This window comes from Beta vulgaris, chromosome 1 (genome assembly GCF_026745355.1).
Source record: "Beta vulgaris subsp. vulgaris cultivar EL10 chromosome 1, EL10.2, whole genome shotgun sequence".
NCBI classification, from domain to species: domain Eukaryota; kingdom Viridiplantae; phylum Streptophyta; class Magnoliopsida; order Caryophyllales; family Amaranthaceae; genus Beta; species Beta vulgaris.
In genome coordinates this window covers 59,836,264-59,857,647 of record NC_079202.1, presented here as the reverse complement: position 1 = coordinate 59,857,647, position 21,384 = coordinate 59,836,264, and the positions used below count along the sequence as shown (strand labels likewise).

Here is a 21,384-nt window from a genome sequence, read left to right as displayed (position 1 = left end):
GTAATCCCACAAATGTCACTAACGTTAATTGAGAATCAGACAAAACGCCGCAACATGCCAAATTGCCAACATGGCTCATTTTTCCTCTCTTATTTTAATTTTGCAAACAACTAATATTTATTATTTTATGAGAATATGCTAAATGGAATAAATATTAATGATTTTACTCTGTCTTTTCTTTGACGGCATTATGATTCAACTCTTAATTAATCAAAATAAGCCATTTATATTATTCTTTGTGCCCAACCAGCTATTTTCAGATTAAAATTTTATGCCCAAAGCTAACCGATTAGAAATAAGGGGCATTTTGAATCTTCAAACCAGGTCGAATTTTAGACCTAAAAAATCATTTACGACTTGCCCAAAACCTATTTCAAAGTCAACAAAATTCGAGCCGAGTTCAAAAACAGGGCCAAAATTCTATCCAAGTCCAATGACATTGAATCGAGTTTATTTGATCAGCACTATAAATAATAAATTTAATTTCAGATAAGTCCATATGAAGAGATATGTCTGATATAGAGGTGATCATTCTGGCTCCGACCCATTTTTGGGCCGGGTTTTGGGCAGAATTTTTCGACCCACAGGCCGGGTCGGGTCCGCCGTATTTTTTGGCTTTGGGTAAGCCAAAAATCACTATTTAGTCTATTTTTTGACCCGCAAAAGCTTGCTAATTTAGGACCGAAATAGCGGGCTTTGGACACAAAAATTCGGCCCAAATTTAGGCCTGATCAGGCCCGACCAATGACAAATTTTTTTGACCGCGGCTCGACATATGATCACCTCTAGTCTTATAAAACGACGAAAATTGAAATAACTTGCATAATTTCTTATCCTAAACAAAAAAAAACCTCAAAATTATGGTAATTAGAATTATTAATTAAATAAGAAGTAAACCCTTCCAATAAAACAAAACTTCTTCAAAAAATATAATATCGTCAACTCCATTGTCCTATTATTCCTAAAAGAACTCTCACTCCAACCATCTTCCTTCGTCTTCCTTTTCAACCTCTCTTTCTCTCTCTCTCTCCTCTTTTCCCTCTTCTTCTCTTCTTTCTACCTTACTTTCCTCAACAAATTCATCCTAATTCCCAACAAAACCCTAATCATGTCCCTTAATTTCTTTACATAATCCCATTAAAATTTCCCCCAAAAAAACACCTCATTCATCCAATGGATCATCATCATCATCAATCACAAAACAAATCAATCTCAATCTCAAAACCAAATCTCCACCGTCTGATCACATCAAGTAATGGAGGAACCCCTAAATCACCACCGTCAATTTGGTTCGAAATCCGTCTTTTTTACGTCCGTATTGCACCTTGCGCAATTGACGCCACACCAGATCACCTCACCCTCAAACACCATCGCCAAGAACTCGGAGTTTCACTTGAAATCAATGGCTCTCGTGTCCCTGCTTCTGAAACGGCGTCGTCTACTCTCAGAAGAGATCGCGTTGACAGAGATTCTTCCGAGGTTACCTATGTTAGCACCGACAACGTTAAGATCTCTGGAGGCGTAGAATTCGAGGTATATGAGAAGGAGAATTTGCTTCTGTGTGGGTCCCTTGGAAGGTTCGAGAATGATTGGAGTATGGATTTTTACGCCGGAGGTTCTTCGTCGGCGTTTTTTCAGCCGAAATTAGGGATTTCGTCGCCGTTGATTGAGGTTTATGTTGCCGGAAGATGGTCGGATACGCCGGTGATTTTGACGAAGATGATTAATGTTAGTCCTAGGAGGAAATCGCCTAGGTATAGCAATTTAGATGCGATTCCTGAGGTTTCTGATGAGATTGAGAAAGATCATAAGGTTGTTGTTGCTAATGGTTTGATTCACCGGAAATTGCAGGTATACATTTTTGTTAGTATAGTATTGTGTGGCGCTCTCGATGCTCTCGAAAATGCTTCATTTATATACCTTATTGATGTTCGTACTTGGAATCTTGACACAATGTGAAGTCTTATTTCATTCGTCTCAATGAATATTTTCCATAAAATTTGCATTGCATTGACAAATGTGCAAGTCAAACAATTATTGATTTTTTTTTAAAGACAAGGTGAAGTTTTAATAGCTCTAGAAAAATGATGAATGTGTTTTTATGTAATGGGAAGGATATGCATTGGTAATTTGGTATGTTAGATTTTGGCATCATAGGTTAAAAAATTAGCTGAAGGTAAGTGTTTGCTGGAAGATATGTAGTTATTGCTATCAGATGGTATTAATCAATGAGTGATGATGTGCAATATATAACCGCCACTTCGTCCACTTGATATAGAAGGTAGACATCTCACATCTGGGATGTGTTTGTTGTGTGATGAGGAGAAGACCTTGTGTTTTGGTTGTGAGATTGAATGAGCAGGAATCGTGTACGTGGATGTTGAGAGTTATCTTTTAAGGGCCTGATTGTTTGTGTTCTGTGAGAAGTTATCATCAGATGATTGAGGTCCATCATGTTATCTATGGTCTTGACTAATTACACAGTACACTGGTAAACTGGACAAGGTTAAGTTTTTAGGATTTTCGGGGTTATCTAGTGTGTCGCATTACATATGGAGGGGATCATAAATGACATTGTTTGCTTAGACCATGTTTGGCTCCTGAGTGATGAAAGAAAGAAAATGAGTTTTTGGATATTGAATTTTAGATTGTCTTGTGGAAAATGTTTACTGAGTCTATTTCTCTTAAGTAGTATAAAATTGAACGTTAGTCTTCTGATCTCCAGATATTATCTTAATACATTTCCAGCCGACGTTGATCTTGTAGACTTGATTGCACATTTTAAAGTTTATGTGTTTGTGGACTTCAGAATAGGGGAATAGAGACGTTTCCTGGCTCATGTTGTCTAGGGTGTAAGGTTTCATACATATGGACGTTTCAGACCTCGATGTATTGGGGTTATAAGTTTATAACTTAAAAGTCAACCATTAGTAGCAGGAAACATGACTAATTGTGCCTCTTGAGCTAACAAAGCCAGTTCCTCTAAGCCCTAACTCCCCCACTGTCCAGCAAGTGTATTGATTGAGAACCATTACCGTCACTAACGCCTAATACTGTGCTTGGATGGAGCGATTTATTTTCACTTAGGATTTAACATGGGGGAAAAGAAGGGTTTGAAAGATTTTTACCTTATCTCCCATCTTAATAAACCAAATTCTTCCATTATTTAAAAGATTTGAAAGGAAAATACAAGTCCAATCTTCCGTCATCTTCTATTGCCTACGTTTTTCTCCATGATTGTTATCCAAACAAAGTGTAAGGGATTATAGTTTGTTCTATTTCCTCAAGTTGGGTTGGAGGTCTGGTGTGGGCTTCACTTTGTCTTGTGTTGATGTTTAATTCTACCTCCATTCCACATCTGAAAGGAAAATGCATGCCCACTCTTCCCTTCCCTCAGGCCTCAAGTATATATTTGCATATTGCGAGTCCTTTGTTTGTTATCTTTACCAAAATGTGTCTAATGTCTTCCACTTGTTTACTAAAATCTTAACATGAAATTTTTGGTTATTGCAGCTCAATGAGACTGAAGATGATTATGAAGCAGAAGGGAAATTGATACACAATTGGTACCCAGAAGAGGTTTACGAGGGGGAGGATGGCCAATTGACTTGGTTTAATGCTGGAGTAAGGGTTGGTGTTGGAATCGGTCTTGGTATGTGCCTAGGACTTGGTATTGGTGTTGGACTACTTATGCGATCATATCAAACCACCACCAGGAACCTTAGGCGGAGATTCTTCTAACTTTAGTCTTTACATGAGTGCTCCCTTGATCTAAGAAAGGGCAAAATATAAAGTGGGAAAAACAACGAAATGTATCTATTGCAACCCTGCGAGATTCCGTGATGATGGATTAGAAGCCCTTAACACTAACGACCGTGTTTTCTCCTCAGTTGGAGGCTAGAAACTGTACAAAAATGTTATCAGTACAGCTAATAATGTCAAGCAATCAAGACAGCCTATGAAACATAGGTCTGATTGGTTTGAGTGAAATTTAGAGGTGTATCCCTTGTGATATCCGTGAGAAAGTTTAAGAAAGCTGCATTCCACATTAGCTTTAGATGTCCTTAGGGTGGTTTGCAGCATGTTGTCTGTAGTGGTGTGGCCTTTAGCTTTGTGTCGAGGTAGGTGGTGTAAAAATTGTGTGTCTGGGTAAGTTTTTTGTTGTCTGCATATATTTGTTCATTTTATAGAAAAGCAATTTTGGCATGTCTGTTGAAGAGTGTATATTCTGTTTCACAGAACAAAATTCTTGAGATCAGGTTAAGTTGTTGATACCTCTTGTTAGTTAAAATGATGAGTTCATAAGATCATATTTCATGAGTATATTTAGCCTTGGATGTGTTTCCTTTGACTCGTTTTTATTGTACTTCATTTTTTTGTTTTTTTTGAGGGGAAAGAGAAGTGCATTAATTAAAGGGACAAAGTGTCCATAAGTACATAAGGTGTTATAGTACTAGGACAGTGATGCTCCTAACATTGTTCAACACTAAAAGACACAACTCTAGCAAGGTTATGGGCAACAGTATTTCCATCCCTTTTAACATGAGAAAAAAAAAACAGAAGAAAATGCATTACACATAGAAAGAATGTCCCCGAGTATCTTGGTCAAAAAGTAGTAGATAACTTTTATGATTTGCGGTTAATTGCGTTGTGAGTTTCCTAGAAAATGTGAGGTTGATACAGGTCAGAACTCATTATGCTGTATGGGATGTCCATTCATGATTCTTTGTTCGTTTTGCGGTCCTTATCTGATGTTGATATAAATTTGTAGTTGTTGATGATGGTTATGAATTTATGACTTGTAACTTGTGAATTAGTGACTTGTGAACTTGTTATTGTGGTTGGCAAGTATGGCCATTGGCCACCTTAATTGTGGGAAAATTGGCATTGGATAGTTTTGGGTATGGCTAACGCCCTGTTATCTAAAAATAACAATTTAGTGAAAATCAGTTTATGTTGGCTAAAAATATCTAATATTGATAAGAAATTATTCTAATTGGTATATATCATTTTTAAATTATAAAAGTTGGTTTTAACACTAATTATTAGAAAAGACTGGTCTATTCTTTCAAAAAAAAAAAAAAAAAAGGAAAGACTGGTCTAATTATAAGTTAAAATTAGACCAGCCCAGGCCCAACTAAATGGATAAATCCCACCCGAAATAGATACCCATCATTGCTCGTCTGCTCCAATAATTTGCTACATCAGCATATTTATAGCCCAAATTAGCTCATTAAATCAGTAGCTCCATTTATCACGCTCACCTCTCTCCCTCATTTCTCTCTCAATTTCGGTGCTTTCTCTTTCAATCATTGATGCAATTTTTTTTTGCAAATTCTACAATCATCACTGCAATTTCTTCAACGCACATCAACACATAACAGATCTTGAATCTTCCTCCATCTATTTCGCAATTTATTAAGTGACTTTGTTATTTAGCAGTCCAGAAATTTGAAGAAATAAGCTACTTGGTTTTTGAACATCAATTGCAGTTGTAAGGTTCTTGTTTTTTTGGCTCAAATCTATCAATTGCAATTTCAATTCTTTGTGCGTTTTTTTTCTTTTTTTTTTTGATGCTTTGATTCTTGTAATTGTTGCTTTGTTCAATTCTGAGTTATTGAATTCATTCTTTGGTCTTTTTTTCAACTCATTTTATTCCTATCAATATTTAGTGCCGTTTTGTGTTTAATTCTATTGCATTGTTTCTTATTTTTGCCTTTTATGTGTATTTTGTGCTTTTTTGTAGATGGAATCAATGTATGAAGGTTTTGAACAATTTTTATTGGAGGATGCTAATAAGTCTACTGCTTTAAGTGCTATTACTTCAAGGTTTCAACAATTTTTGTTGGAGGTTGCACAAGGTGATGAATTTAATTCGGATGTTTCTGTCACAATCACGAGCTTACGAGGCTAGAGTGGCAACATTCGGTCGGAAAGGTCGATCGGGGATCAGAAAGATTGTGGAGAATGGCTATAAGCGTGATCTCGGTGCTGTTGAGGCTTTGTTTGCTAACCTTGATGTCGCTGATTTACCATCTGATTCCATAGATCCCACTACATCAAGCGCTTCTACTGTCACTGTTTTGATCCTCTTCATTGCAAACCCAAGGGAAGAAGTGTGAGGCCCAAATTAGGGCTTGAGAAAAGTCGAGGCGGTGAAGCTGTTGTTGTTTCTAATGCACCAAAGGAGTTTGGTTCTTACACTCTCCTGCTAGATTGTTGTAGTTTCTTGGAAGATTATAGTGGTCACAAAATGATTTATGTTGGTGACAGAATGGTTTTTGTGGGTCACTTATTAATTTTTTGACATCGAGAACCCACATATGTAATCAGATTGACATTTTTGTTAGTGATTATGGTAAATGAAATATATTTTTTCTTTCCATTTCTTAAATGTTCTGTAAATATAGTAAAGTGGTCACCAATTAGTTTAAATTGGGTACCAAATGAATTAAAATTAGCCTTCTGTTTTGTAATTTTTTATAGTAGTCCCATAAGGGATTAAACTAGTCACCAATTGGCATATCATGGTCTCTTATTGAAGTACCTATTTTATTGGAGTCAAATTTAAATTAGCCCTAAATGGAGTTAAATTAGTCTTTTGATGACTTAAAGTACTTATTTTACTCATTTATTTATTTTTTCAATAATGAGGTCTAATATAATTGTAAAAATTAAAGTATTCAGCAAATGAAAAATAGGTGACTAATTTAAACAAGCATTCAATGGACATTAAATGGATTAAAGTACAACTTACTGATTAATATTAGTAGTCACTAATTGACATATCATGGTCTCTAGTTGACATATAACAGTCACTTAATAAAATACAACGAACTTACACATTAACATAAGTTGGAATTATAACCTGACTTACTGATTAACAGACACTTGAGTATCAAAACAGAAACACTTGATTACACATTCAGCAAAATAACTAATTTGATGTAATTGTCCTTTTTGGTAATAACTAAGTAATCATCGCATAAGCATGCAAACTAAGTAATTGTCACAAAACGGTTCAAACTACTTTTTTTGGAGACGATCTTGTTACTAGTCTTCATTCCTTCACAAAGGGGTTTTGCTTCGTTGGAGACGGTTTTTCTTTGTTGGAGATGGTTTCTTCTTCGTTGGAGATTTTTTTTCCAGAACTACAGGGAATGCAATGTCTTGACGTCTTTTTGATCTCCTGTAATACGCTAGATTAGGGTCAGCTGCTTGTGTCTGTTGTGGTGGCTGTAGGGGTATGTCGTTGAGCCCAAGTATACCCAAGTCAAACGAGGCCATGTCTGCAGTAAAAACAAAATTAGGAATATGGAATAATTAAATTAAACTAATCACCAATCAACCTAAACTGGTTACTAAATGAATTAAAGTAGTTACAAATACACTAATACTAGCTAATTCAATTGATTTCTTTCCTTTAGTATACTTTAAATTGTTTGAACATAAAACAATGATACTTAGAAAACAAAATAGGAACTTCGAATCTAGAATAATAATATGCAAAGTGATGGAATTAAACTTATCACAAATCAACCTAAACTGGTTACTAAATGACTTAAAGTGGTTATTAATAACTGAATAGTAATATGCAATCTAGAATAACTAATTCAGCTCCCATGTGCATTTTAATTGTCAAGTAGTGCACAAACTAGTCAGTTGTGGGCAACATGAAGTTTGAGAATGTTGTTCTTGCCATTAAGATACAGTATGAAGTGCAATAATTCTGATGTTTTGCAATAGCACACTTGTTACTCAACAATTATATGTCAAATGCTCCAGTAAGCAATTCATATGAACATTTGCAATTTTCCACTCCCCAATTACATCATCTACTGTATTTCCACAACAATTAAGTTACACATTGATGGAAATAAACAAACAAGAAAGATAATTTGAGAGATTGAAGAATCTAAGATACAAACTGAAATTAAGCTGATTTTCCACCAAATTAAGCTGAATTTAAGTTCAAATTTTACTCTATAGTGATTTTCCACCAAACAAAACCCTAAGTTTGCTCAAATTTAACACACATATGCAAATTATTGAAGAATCTAAGCTACAAACTGAATTTAAATCAAAAATCAACTCGAAATTGCTTACTAAACTTTTCGAAACAATTATCCAACTGAATTTTGGGGGTTCTTCGACAAACAACAAAGAGATTTAAATTTCTCTGAAATTTGGAGCGTTTTTGAGCGTTTTTTGGGCGATTTTTGGGCAAAAACCCAGCTGAAATTTGGGTGTTCTTCAACAAACAACAAAGAGAATGAAATTTGGTGAGTTTTCGAGTGTTTATGAGCGATTTTTGGGCAAAAACCAAGCTGAAATGAAGAGAGAGCTTGCAGTTTGAGGTTCTGAAACGCATCAATGGCGTTTACAGTTTCATTTATTTTTGTTTTTGGTTGGGTTTATGGATTGTGAGCTAATGGACTGCTATGGGTAAATGGTATTGGGCCTGGGCCTGCCTAATTATAACTTATAATTAGGCGGTCTCTTGCAAGACGAACTGTGGTTTTAATCGGTAAAAGTCACTTATTATAAGAAGGAAAAATAATAGTGAAGAATAATTAAGAAAATCAACTTTTGTTTAGTTAAAAAAAAAGCAATTATAACAAAACTCAAATTTAACATAGCTCTGTTGCAATGAATGAAATTCTCGTTGTATTTATAAATATGATTTTTTTTTTAGTGAAATCATGTGAAGAAATAATAAGATAGAAATAGTATATTATGAGAAGTAACACCCTTAGAAAAATATCAAATTGATGAATTTTTTCTTCTTTTTAAGTTGGCCATTTAAATCATGAGGTGTGATTGTCATCTATCCTATTAGACTATTGGTTGTTTACATGTTAGAAACAATAGACCTTTATGGATATTTCAACAAACTTGATTAGTTGCAAGTTGTGATATTGTCACATATATGATCGTTACCCGTTACCCATTCCTATAACATTGATTTGCAATAATTACTTTTTCATTTGTGTAATTTACAACTACAGATATTATTGATTTCGTATAATCAAATACTCACTATCAATGAACTCTTTAGAAAAATAACTTAATTGCAATCTCAAAAGAATAATGGAAATTAACTTATATAAAATGTTTTTTTGTGAGAAAACATCTTATATGGATAAATTCTTCTTTGCACAAAAATGGGAGGGCTTGGTATCCCCTAAAGTAAAGGAATGTTAAACTTCCATATGACAACAAGATTGGCAAAGCACCATCGGTATGAGCAATATAACCTTGGAGTTAGACTCTTTAAGTGTAATTTCCCAATTGTTTAAAGCAGCTACTTTCTCTTCCAATTTGAACGCCATTCTTGATCATGTGTTATTTTCATGTTCGCATTTTGTTTCGGTTTCCTTTACATAAGTTAAAAGGGATGAGAACAATGTTTTTCATAACCTTGTTAGGCTGATATCGTTTGCAGTGAAACAATGTTGATAATTTCACTATTCTTTGAAGATTTTCGCTTATATACTCATGAAACTTTGTAAAAGCCATGTTTGGTAAATGGCATTTTTATGGACTTTTGGCTTTTTAATTTGGTTAAATAGTCAAAAAAAGTGTTTTGTTATTCGCTTTTTGACTAAAGTAGTTTGCAACATCTTCTTAGATTGGCTTTTGGCTTTTTTTAGAAAGAGAAATTTCATTAATTGAAGGCCAAACGACATCTAAAATAGATAGTAAAAAAAAGCAAAATACAATCAGAGAATGTTAAGTTAGATTCGTCTTCGAAGAAACTACAATGAGCCAGATCGAGTAATACAACGCAGCCCCCTCTGTATTTGTTGAATCCAGCAGCTATTGATGAAGAAGTATATCGTTCGAAAATAGTTTGAGAAGAACATTATTGATCGAGCCATGTTTACTACATCCAAGATGCCAATACCTTCATGTTGAGTCTCGAACTTCAACCAATGAGAACATTTTCTCATACCTAAAGACAAAAAAAAAACCCATACTCAAAACTCTCATAGAGAAAGAAATCTCCACAACATAGACTAAAATTCCTATAATAGATTCGAAAAAATCTCATAAAAAGAGACTAATTTATTAAACAAAATAAAAAAGATGAACTAAAAATTGAAAATAAAAGTGGAAAAGAGGCTTACCATCAATAAAATCATTCGTGGCAACCCCTAGCCGATGAAGAAGGGGTAAGAGAGGCTAGTGTTTGAGAGAGAAGAGAGAGAGAGGAGGGAACGACTTTCGCTTTGACTTGCTGACCCACAAACTCTCTAATAAACCACCAATAACCACAACTAATCTTACCAAACACTTTTACAAACAATTGATTTAAACAACCAACTTAAAAAACTAATACATACAATAAATACACCCACTCAGTCACACAAGCTAACTAAATCAGCCAACCGCCAACAAACATATCGCCAAACAACCCCTCAATCTTTCATCCTTTTTTTTTTTTCAAACAAAAGGTGGGAGGAAAAACAAAAATAAGACTGAACGTGCCTTCAATTTCACACTTCGTTCTTATAATTTGAATCACCAGCAAAAAAAAAACAAGAAATGAGATTATGAGAATCATGGAACACAGGATTCCGACAACCAATTTGTAGTTACTTCACTCGGATTCCTCTCTCTCTCTTTATCTCGTCTTCTTCCACAGTTCACCACATTACATCACTCTCATTTCTTCACCTTCAAATTCACATCAACAACAAAAAAACCCCCCAAATTCAACAACCAAATTCAATTTCAGTTCCAGAAATCACACCCAAAAAAAAAAAAAATGAACCTTTGAAAAAACTTCCCCCAAAAAAATGTCAATCACAACCACCACCAACAAAGGGCCCAAATCAACAGCCCATCACAAACCCACACCACAAATCCCCTTAATCGTAACCCTAAATTGCATCGAAGACAACTCTCTAGAAGAAGAATCTCTCGCCGGCGTAGCTATCATTGAACATGTCGGCTTAAGCCGTTTAGCCGATGGTAAAATCGAGTCAGCCGCCGCTGTTCTTCTTCACTCATTGGCTTTCCTTCCACGCGCCGCTCAACGTCGGCTTAGACCATGGCAGCTTGTTCTTTGTCTCGGCTCATCCGACCGAGCCGTGGATTCTGCTTTAGCCGCCGATCTAGGTTTACGGCTTGTACATGTCGATGTTTCTAGGTCTGAGGAGATTGCTGACACTGTTATGGCTCTTGTACTTGGTCTCCTACGACGGACACATTTGTTGTCGCGACATTCTTTGTCTTCGTCTGGTTGGTTGGGTTCTGTGCAACCGCTTTGTCGGGGGATGAGGAGGTGTCGAGGGTTAGTTCTTGGGATTGTTGGAAGATCTGCTTCTGCTAGGTCTTTGGCTACTAGAAGTTTGTCGTTTAAGATGAATGTGCTTTATTTTGATGTTTCTCAGGTAAATTGTTTTAAGCTGAGATTTTAAGATTGATTTGTTATTCAGTTGATGAATGGTTGTTACAGTCTTACAGATGATATAAGTTTGTTTTAGAGATCGAATAATTTGTGTGTGGATTGGTGTGTGGTGCATTTGGATATGCTGTTGGTGAAATGTGTGTGATTGATGAATGTTTTTTTGCAGAAAAGAAAATAGTGGAGTGTGGTTATTGAGTTACTTTGGTTGGATGTTTGAGTTAATATGTCTGGCTTGTATGAATCATTGAATTGATTTGCTAGAATGTGTGAAGCCTGAGGTTAATTGTGTGTAAATTGATTCATGTTTTTTTATGAAAGGCTGGTTATTGAGGATGAACGACGATTTTGATTGTTTTAGTTTTGGATTTAGCTAATTTAGAGAGTGAATGATGCTCAGTTCTTTGTAAATTGACCACGATTCCCTCAAAAGAAAATCCAACCTTGAAGTATCAATTCATTTGGATATTTCTACTTTAGTAACATTTGGTTATAGAAATTAGAAATGCATAGAGGACAACTACATTCACTTTTGTGATAGAAACATAACTCTCTGGCTTGCATACTTATTGCATGGGAATGATATTAGGGGTGAAAGTTCGGTGTACAGTTTGGACTAGGGCCTAATCCAATCTGATCCCAACAAAATTTGAATTTTAATTTTCCAGTCCGAATCCAAACCAATTAGAGTTTGAATCCAATTCGAATTTTCATACTCTAGATTGGATCTGATCCGAAAATTCAATTTTTTAAAACTTAGTTTTTCGATGAAATAAATCAAGCACAAGAGCAGCCTAGTAGATTTAGGAAATGAGGAATTAAGTGCGGTTAGGGTTTTAGGAGAAGGGTTGAAGTGCTACGTCTAATGGGGTATGGACTAGGCTTTTTTTATAAAAAAATCCAATTAATCACCTAAATCCAATCCAGATACATAATACAAGGCATATTACTATTTGGTTATATTGGATTTTTGAATCCATTTACCCTCAATCCAATCCGATTCGAAAAATCCAATTTTTCAAAAAATTTCAATCCGAACACAGTTCGAATTCAATCCGAATTACTAATTCGGATTGGATTGTATTGGATATTGGATTTTATCCGAATAACTTTCACCCCTAAATGATATTCTTGGGGAGTCAAGTATGAGTTGTGTTGTATCAAGTGCCAAATTTTGAGATCCAGGTTAAGTATAGGGCTCTACTTATCATTTTGACACGAGGGAGAATAATTCAGTTTCTTATAGGGCCTCCTTTTTGTTTCACAATTATTTTGTTTTTTAGTTTGTCAATCTCAATCTATACCTCCCCTCTAAAAAAAGGGTAAATTGAGTGTAAGAATGAGGGTGCTGTGTATATACATTTCAATTTTCTCTTACATCATGTGAGAAGTATGCTTTCAAATTTGCTTAGTGTTTGACGGGTGTCATACTCGTTGATAATTTCTCCTGCTACATTCTTTTGCCAAATGACAATGAGTAATCCTGGATCTATGTGCGGGATTGCATCTGGTTTCTCGCTTAGTGGCTGGAAGATCATTGGGAAAAATTTCTCTTCTGAACAACTCGTGATATATATTTTTTTGCCAGGGACAAGTAAGCAGGTCGATAATATTCCCACCTGCTGCCAGGAGAATGGAGACACTTAATGATTTGATGGCTGCAAGTGATGTGATCTCTCTCCACTGTGCGTTAACAGATGAGACTGTCCAGATCATCAATGCAGAATGTTTGCAGCATATCAAACCTGGTAATTTAAAATTTTGCATGCTATTAGTAAATATGTTCAATCAATTTTCTTTCACATTTCTTTTTTTTGATTTAGATACTTATCTATACTTCTTGCAGGTGCATATTTAGTGAACACTGGAAGCAGTCAGCTTTTGGATGATTGTGCTGTGAAGCAGCTATTAATTGATGGGACTCTTGCTGGCTGTGCTCTGGATGGTGCTGAAGGGCCTCAATGGATGGAAGCATGGGTATGCTCACTCTTTCAGAAAAAAATAAAAATGTGCTTTTCCTCTTTTTTATTTGGTCCTGATGATGTTTGAGTTTTGGGATAGTGCATTTATTTTTTGTTTGAAATGATCAGTTATGCTTTTCCTCTTATCTAGTTGGTTTGTGATGCTGTTTCAGGTAAGGGAGATGCCTAATGTGTTGGTACTTCCACGAAGTGCAGATTACAGTGAAGAAGTATGGATGGAGATAAGAGAAAAGGCAATTTCTATATTGCAAACTTACTTCCTCGATGGAGTTGTTCCAAGTAGCGCTGTCTCTGATGATGAGGGTGAGGAAAGTGAAATAACCTATGAAAATGAGCAGTCTGATAAACAAGACAGAGAAAGGGTGTCACAAAGTCCAGCTCTTGAATATCTGGAAGTGGATAACTCAATGATCCCAGAGAGTTCTTTAAGGAAATCGCCTATAGAATTAGACTCTCCTAGCCAGCATCAGGTTTCAGCTGTGTCGGCAAATAACTCTGCTCGATCTGAAACAAAGCATAGTAGATCCAGTAAAAAGGCTAGAAAAAGACATGCTCGCCAAAAGTCCCAACTGAAACCTGAGGATATCTTAGAGAAAGAGAGTACTTCACCACTGGAAGATGATACTGCTATGAGTGGTACCGAGCAGGTGCGGAGTTCTGGTTCTCGTGATGCTTCACCTGAAGACGCTAGAAGTAGAAAAACACCGATAGAATTGGTTCAAGCATCATCATCAGACATGTTACAGAAATCAGGCAAGCGCACTAATAGGAACTCCGGGGAGCTACTTAAAGACGGTTGTGTTATAACGTTACATGCAAGGGACCGCGATATGCTGCATGTCTCAAGACAAAGGGTAAAGGGGGGTGGTTGGTTCCTAGACACCCTGCATACTGCAACCCATAGAGATCCTGCAACTCAGTTCCTTGTTGTTTTTGGAAGCAAGGTCAGTTGAGATGTGCATTTTATTGTGTGCTGTATATGGTTTGTTTGGTTGATTCTGAAAAGATTCTAATTTTCCCCCTTTTTGTCTGATGTAATTATATGTTGTATTTTATAGGATACAATTGGATTACGATCTCTTGCAGCTGGTGGGAAATTGTTGCAGGTATCTTTTTGAGATATTTTGGTTCCGTCATCAAGTGTTACATTTTTGAATGTGTAATTTTATTTATTAGCATTGCAGAAGTATTGTAAGAAGTTCAATAATTGTCAGTAAAACGAACTTTTTGATAATTTGTGAACGTATTACTGTTTTGTGGATCTATTCTTCTGTAATAGGTTCTTGGCACTAGATATGTCGCATTATAGTACTGATTTTTAAGTTGTAGTTCTTGCTATTTGCTAGGCTTACATGTTACTTAGTGTTCTTTTTCCATTATTTTTTGTTGCTCTGGTTGGTCCCTCAACCTCTGATTTAATTGCTCAATATTACGGTATTACCTATTTTCACTTTCAGATTTCATCAATCTAATACAATCTATTTCAATGTTTTCTCCCTTGATGATCAGGATTTGGGTGTTTCATAATGCGTGTAGTCAGTATTATGGTTAAGTTTCATTGCTCATGTTTGTAAGTTATAGCTCAGAGTTCTTTTTAATTTTGCAGATAAACAGAAGGATGGAATTTGTATTTGCCAGCCACAGTTTTGATGTATGGGAGAGCTGGTCACTAGAAGGTCCCTTGGAGAAGTGTAGGTTGGTTAATTGTAGAAACACACAGGTAACATTTCTTACGTCGTATAATGTCACATACTAGGTTTCATATAATTTTATATGTATTTACTTTCCTATCGGATGTATTCTGACAAATTTTAGAACTCTAGTGTCAGTTCTAAAACTTGTAGAGACAATGCTTTTCAAATTGCAAGGTTCTGTCACTAAATGCTACCTGCGCTTCACTACTGGTTATCTTATGACAAAGTATAGAATGTACTGAGTTTATGGTCATTTGCTCTGATATTAACCATAACCTACAGTTGTAACTCTTACTCATGGTTTTGGGTCAACACATCTTTAGAAAGTAACGGCCTTGCTGCGGTCTGACCATCAATTTGCTTGATCTTTTCAGCAATTATCTTATGATTAAAAATCGGGGGGGGGGGGATTTTGCTCAAGGATTCCCTAACTATAATAATAATCATCCTAGTACTTTTTTTTTTTAAAGGTCCCTGGTGGTATTAGTACACATTGCGTGCATAGTTTCTTGTGTATAATCTCAAACTTGAAATAGAATAGTCTCGCTAATAAGAATTCATGAACTACAAATTTGGCACTTCTCTAAAACTCCTATGACTCAAATTAACAAAATGATGATCTATAATTTGGTATAAAAAAATAATTTAAATTGGGATTATAATGTAAATTAACTATCAACACTAAAGTATTAGTTTGTAAATCAATAACACTATTAGTTTTGTGTATCGCAGTGTATGATTATAATTCGATCGGATATGGTATTTATATTTTTGTTTAGGTGTACAGTGTGTTGGTAAAATGAAAACATGATTCAATATCAATATACAGGAGATGATATAAGAACGTGATACTTTTGTGAATCAAATGTATGATTAAAACTATATTAGTAGAGAGTTAAACACCCACTCCTCTCTCTCTTACTATTACGTTTGACCCCCCTCCTACCCTCGCTCTCTCTTCATTGAACCTAAACCCCATTCACTTCCTTCTCCATTTTTAGAACAAAGTAGACACCATTTCTTTCTCTCTTAATTTTCTACCTCTATCTCATCAACACCATACACACTACCCCAACCACCTTCAACCACCCTATCTCTCTACCGGAACTGAACCCATCACCCATACTTGCCATCTTTCTCTTTACCTAGAACCATTACCGCCACATCAAGAATCGTCGTCTCCGTTGTAGTATTAGTCTACCATACCAAGCAAACTGAAAGTGAATGGAAAATTAAAATCAGATGTTCGATAATGGACAGTAGGATAGGAAGAATGAAGAAAAGGAAGAAGTGATCTCGCACCTTGTAACTATGATACGAATCAACTGCCACAAGCCCACAACCCCATTACCTCGGTCCTGTATACGTCTTGCCGAAAATTTTACCAAAAAAATGTAAACAAACCATTGATATACATTACGCTTGTATATAAATATCAATTTTCACTACCCAAAAATCAAAACTTGATTGACAAAATAACAATAATATAATAATAATGAAGAACTTCATCAAGAAATTTCTGGGTGCAAAGTGCAAACACTTTATATACAGTCAGTGTTACATATATAATATTCTTTACTACCCAAAGACATCAAAGTGTTTTTTGCTGTGTTTTGTTGGTTTTTGTTGTTACAATGAATTATGGAATAGAGAGGAATAAGATCATGGAGCATTTAACTACATATTGCATATTGGCAGTTAATCGTGGGATTTTTCCCACCAAATAAGGGGTTTGTATTTTTCAAAAAAATATAGTTTTGATATTGGAGAAGTTACTGATTTGATAATCTACGTTTCTCCTCTGATTTTTTTTATTTTCCCCTTTTTTCCTTTCTCTTATTCTATTGGATGTAATTTGCTTAATTTGTTGGGGGTAAGATAGGGATTTATATATTTTGGTGTCCTATCCCTCTTCAGATATAAAATAGAGATATTATCATTAACCCACTAGTGGAGTAAGAAGTTCATGTTAGTATGAGCAAAGATAGTTGCAGCTCATACTTGTTCTTTTTGCAAGTGATATGCCGTTTGTCTCAGTTAGCTGCTAGAGATGTGCCATGCAAATCAAGCTAAATGCATTGTGCTGTGCTATTGAGGAGGCTACATCCTGTGGATTTTCTTCTTGTACAATGTGATAAGTGTACAAAGAATCTCTTTGTGCAGTATTTTGCTATCCTTCCCCTCCTATGCTACTCGGACTTGCCAAAGGTGTCAGACTTTGGTACAGTGTCTTGAAATGGATACGTCTAATATTCCTTAAGTTTATTCTTCTTTTTTTTGACGGCTCACACTCATCTCCGTGTCTGGCATGGGTACACTGTTGGTGGAGCAAAGGCTGGGGGGAAGAGGAAGGGGGGGGGGGGGGGTGAAGGATCCAAGTTTAAAGTTTAAGCAATGCTTTAAACAGAACTGATGTATACTAGTGCATGGCAAACAGGAAGACTTAAGTTTTTTAATTTAAATGCAAGGTATCTTCACCTCCTATTTCTGGAGGGGTAAGGGAGCGAATGTTAATCCCAGGTGAAGACCACGAAATATGAGGGTATGCCACTGGGCTACACCTCACGGCTAGGAAGATTTAAAGATTTTGGCAGTGTAACCGTGTTATAGAAATATCTTGTATATTTTAGAAGGTCCAACCCATAGATTGTTACTTTTAGTTTAAAATTTAACCGGTTTCATTTTCATTCTTTTGTTTTGCAGGCTGTTCTTGACGTACGAATTGAAGTTCTGGCCTCCTTAGGAGAAGATGGAGTTTTACGTTGGCTTTATTAGGTTGCAGAGTTTGAGGACTGTTGGTTGGTCCTACATCTCATATCTTAGGTTGCTTACAGTTTATCATGGCTTGTATATCTTTCAGTATGATTTACCCCCATCAGCATTTAGTGTGTTGTTGTTCAGTTAGTATTTGTTTCATTATTTGTCTCTTGGAGAATCATTTGAGTTTATGTTGAGCATTCACATTCACTCTATTTGGCGACGAAATGCCAAGATTGAGAGTTGATCCAATTTTTGATTATGGAAAAGACCAGAAATGTAACTTCCATATTCTTATCATGTTTATTGTTTATGCAGAGAGCTGTAATTTATCAGTCAATTTGTGAGAGGCGCTGAGATTATGTAAGATGTTTAATTGCATAAGTCAATGGTCATATTTCATGTGTCCTTGGCTGAAATGTAGACTATCTGTGTAAAGAGTTGCAACTAATTGAATATAACTATATAAGAGCATACTTTTTAATTTACATAGCAAATCTTAAGTCATCACTTTATTCAATTCATACATTTGAGCCGCTATAAAATCTTTTTGAACTTTCACTCATGTAAATCAAACCATGCTCAACACATTGGCCCTGTTTGGTGATTAGAGTATAGAGTTTAAAGGTTAAAGTTTAGAGTTTGTGGTTAGATGATTACTTTTTTGTTCAGAGGATTTGACTGCTGATTTAAATAATTGTTGCGTAAAGGTGTTTGGTAACACTTAGCTGATTGTCTAGAATTTTGTACTTTTTAGAGCATGTAAAATGACATTTATGGACATATGTTTTTTTTAAAAAACAAATTTTAGTATTAATTATATGGATAAAATAATCATTTGTTTTTTCTCTCTCCAAAACTCTCATGAAAAAGCTCTTCTCTCACTAAAAACCCAAATTAGAGTTTTTACTGGTCAAAACTCTAAACTCTCTCTAAAACTCCCTGCCCCAAACACCCCCATTATCTAGTCAAGTCGACTTGAGCCAAGCTTGGGAATGTGGGACTTGATAGATCACAAAAATGTCTATATTCAAAGCGTTTATAATTATCCCATTACATATATGATGTATCCGTACAAGTTCATCCCTATATCGTAGACAATTAATTCATGTATTATATAAATTTAGTATATTTATCATCTATAGTTAAATTTTAGTTACTTAAACTTTTGACTTATTAGTTTTAAGATATTATTTTAGCGACCTTACATTTAAAAAAAAAAAATTTACCTATTTTTTTTGGAGAATATTTATCTAGGTACTAATTTGAATCTTAATATCTCTAATTACTAATAAGCAAAAATTACAAAAAGTTGATATTTGCATGATACGCATTGAGACGAATCCAACAAGACCTCATATGACTATTTTTTCCTTAAGCGTAAATCACAAGAGATAGTCAATGTCATATATGTGAATAGTATTAAAGTCAAAATGGACAAACTAATAAAAATCGGAGGAATATCTAGTTAACTAACTAGATGGCCTCTCACAGGGATATTATTGACATTTTGCGCAAAAAGACAAATGGTTGTCCCATGAAGCTGGTACCAAAGTTTAAAAAAATTGGTGTCAATACCAAAGTAACTCGTACTAGTACCAAAGTGTAAAGTAAGTTTTAGTACCAACTTATACCAAACCTCAGTAAAATTGGTACCAATACCAAAGTAACTCGTACTTAGAGCCTGTTCTATTCGGCATAAAACAATTGAACTGAACTGAATGCAACTAAACTGAACTGATTGTAACTGAACTGAATTTAATTATAACTAATGTCTAATAGTAATGATAATAAATAAATTAGGAACTGAACTGAACAGATTGCAACTGAACTGAAAATAAGTTGGAGAGAACAAGTTAGTACCAAAGTAAAAGTAAACTTTAGTATCAATTTTGAATTTTCGTACTAGTTATACTTATTTTAGTATTTCCATATATCAACGAGATGTCATTTAACCTCTAATAATAAGACGTCTAGTAAAGCTCCTAAAATTTAGCAAAATAGAGTTTTCCCCTCATAAATTCAGGAAAAACTTTATCTATGTAGTAGGTCAATAACCCACTACTAATAGAAATAAATAAATAGTGGAATCCAATTCATAAGTTCCAATGGTTTTTAATGCTCTATTTTTAATGAGTTAACTATGTAGCATTGGCCATTGCACATAAATTCACACACAGTTACACTCACGACTCATGAGGTTCCACCATGACTCCATGAGTCTTTGCATTAAACTACTCCCTCCGTCCCTTAATATAGTGCTTGTTTCTTTTTTACACGGTCTTTAAGACGTAACTTTGACCTTTAATATCTTCAATTTCGTATTAATAAAAAATATAAAAAGTTGATATTATGAAACTACATATTGAGACAAATCTAACAAGATCTCACATGAATATATTTTTTTATATATACAAATGAGAACATTCGGTCAAAGATTTTAAATTTTGACCCACCAAAAATGAAATAGGCACTATATTATGGGACGGAGGGAGTATGATATACAATCATCATATATCTGCCAATATTGCCATCCAATACTACAAATACAACCAGCAAGCAAGCTCACCAATCTTGAAACATAAGATCATCAATTCCAAAAAACTAGGGCGTGCAATTACACTGAGCCTTGCCCACACGACAACACATCCCTTAACATTTACACTAGCATCCTCACACAATGGCACGTTATTATTTATATTGGCAGTACTCATCAAAAATCAATGCCCTAAAACCCCATATCAAAATTATTATTCTACCCCTGCTTCCTCAGTCCTGCAAACAAAAAAATTCATAAATTCAATGAATGGATTCACAATAACTTATTGTAAATCGAAATACTCTCATTTCCTTTTTTTTACTCGATACTTTTGACTATACAATTACATTTAATATAGTCAATTTTTATATAATACTCCCTCCATCCCAAAATATAGTTTTCATTTCCTTTTTTTCACGGTAATTTATGCAAGTTGGGATAGTAAAGATTTTTTGTTTATTTAAATAAATGTTGTATGGGAAAAGATGATTTTAGGAGAGAGAATGAAGATAATTGGTGAAAGAGCATTAATTGTAACAATTTGGTTGAATAAACAAAGGAAAAAACAAAATTCAAGAAGCAAATAAATGATGGGATACGATTTTTCTAGACAAATTACGGAAAAATGTGGAACTAAATATGGAAATGGGAACTATATTTTGGGACACCCAAAATGGAAATGGGAACTATATTTTGGGACGGAGGGAGTATCAATTTTATAATAGGTTAGATTTCCGTACGATATAGTCGATTTTTATATACTTCCTCCGTTTCAAAATAGATGGTACATTGTTGACTAAAACACTTGTCGAGGCACTACTTTGACTACTAATATCTTTAATTATGTATTAGAGTAAAGAATAAAATTTTGATTTTCTGAAAATATACATTAAGACAAATCCAACAACATATTACATTATAACATTTGATTTTACCTAATAGTAAATTATGCATGGTCAAACCTCATTCATGAATAGTGGAAAAGTCAACAATGTAGCA

General features: G+C 34.8%; 1 protein-coding gene and 1 long non-coding RNA gene across 2 annotated transcripts; one reads left to right on the top strand and one right to left on the bottom strand.

Annotated features, from left to right (window-relative positions):
* The first annotated feature begins 944 nt into the window (after window positions 1–944).
* LOC104886995 (C-terminal binding protein AN) lies at window positions 945–18,146 on the top strand. Its single transcript, XM_010671575.4, has 9 exons — window positions 945–1,851; window positions 3,514–3,731; window positions 10,817–11,399; window positions 13,002–13,161; window positions 13,260–13,390; window positions 13,548–14,339; window positions 14,454–14,501; window positions 15,002–15,115; window positions 17,793–18,146. The coding sequence occupies exons 1-9, from the start codon at window positions 1,174–1,176 to the stop codon at window positions 17,862–17,864; spliced, it is 2,796 nt and encodes a 931-aa protein (XP_010669877.2). The 5' UTR covers window positions 945–1,173; the 3' UTR covers window positions 17,865–18,146.
* LOC130591714 (uncharacterized) lies at window positions 6,742–8,438 on the bottom strand. Its single transcript, XR_008969754.1, has 2 exons — window positions 8,107–8,438; window positions 6,742–7,289 (listed from the first exon to the last, which is right to left on the bottom strand). It is a non-coding gene; the product is annotated as an uncharacterized LOC130591714 (long non-coding RNA).
* Window positions 18,147–21,384: the final 3,238 nt, after the last annotated feature.

What these genes read in the sequence shown, in the direction of transcription:
- LOC104886995 (XM_010671575.4), top strand. Translation starts at nt 1,174, where the DNA reads ATGGATCATCATCATCATCAATCACAAAACAAATCAATCTCAATCTCA. An exon ending in TTTGCAGCATATCAAACCTG is followed by an intron (nt 13,162 to 13,259) that starts GTAATTTAAAAT and finishes TACTTCTTGCAG; the next exon opens with GTGCATATTTAGTGAACACT. An exon ending in CTCAATGGATGGAAGCATGG is followed by an intron (nt 13,391 to 13,547) that starts GTATGCTCACTC and finishes ATGCTGTTTCAG; the next exon opens with GTAAGGGAGATGCCTAATGT.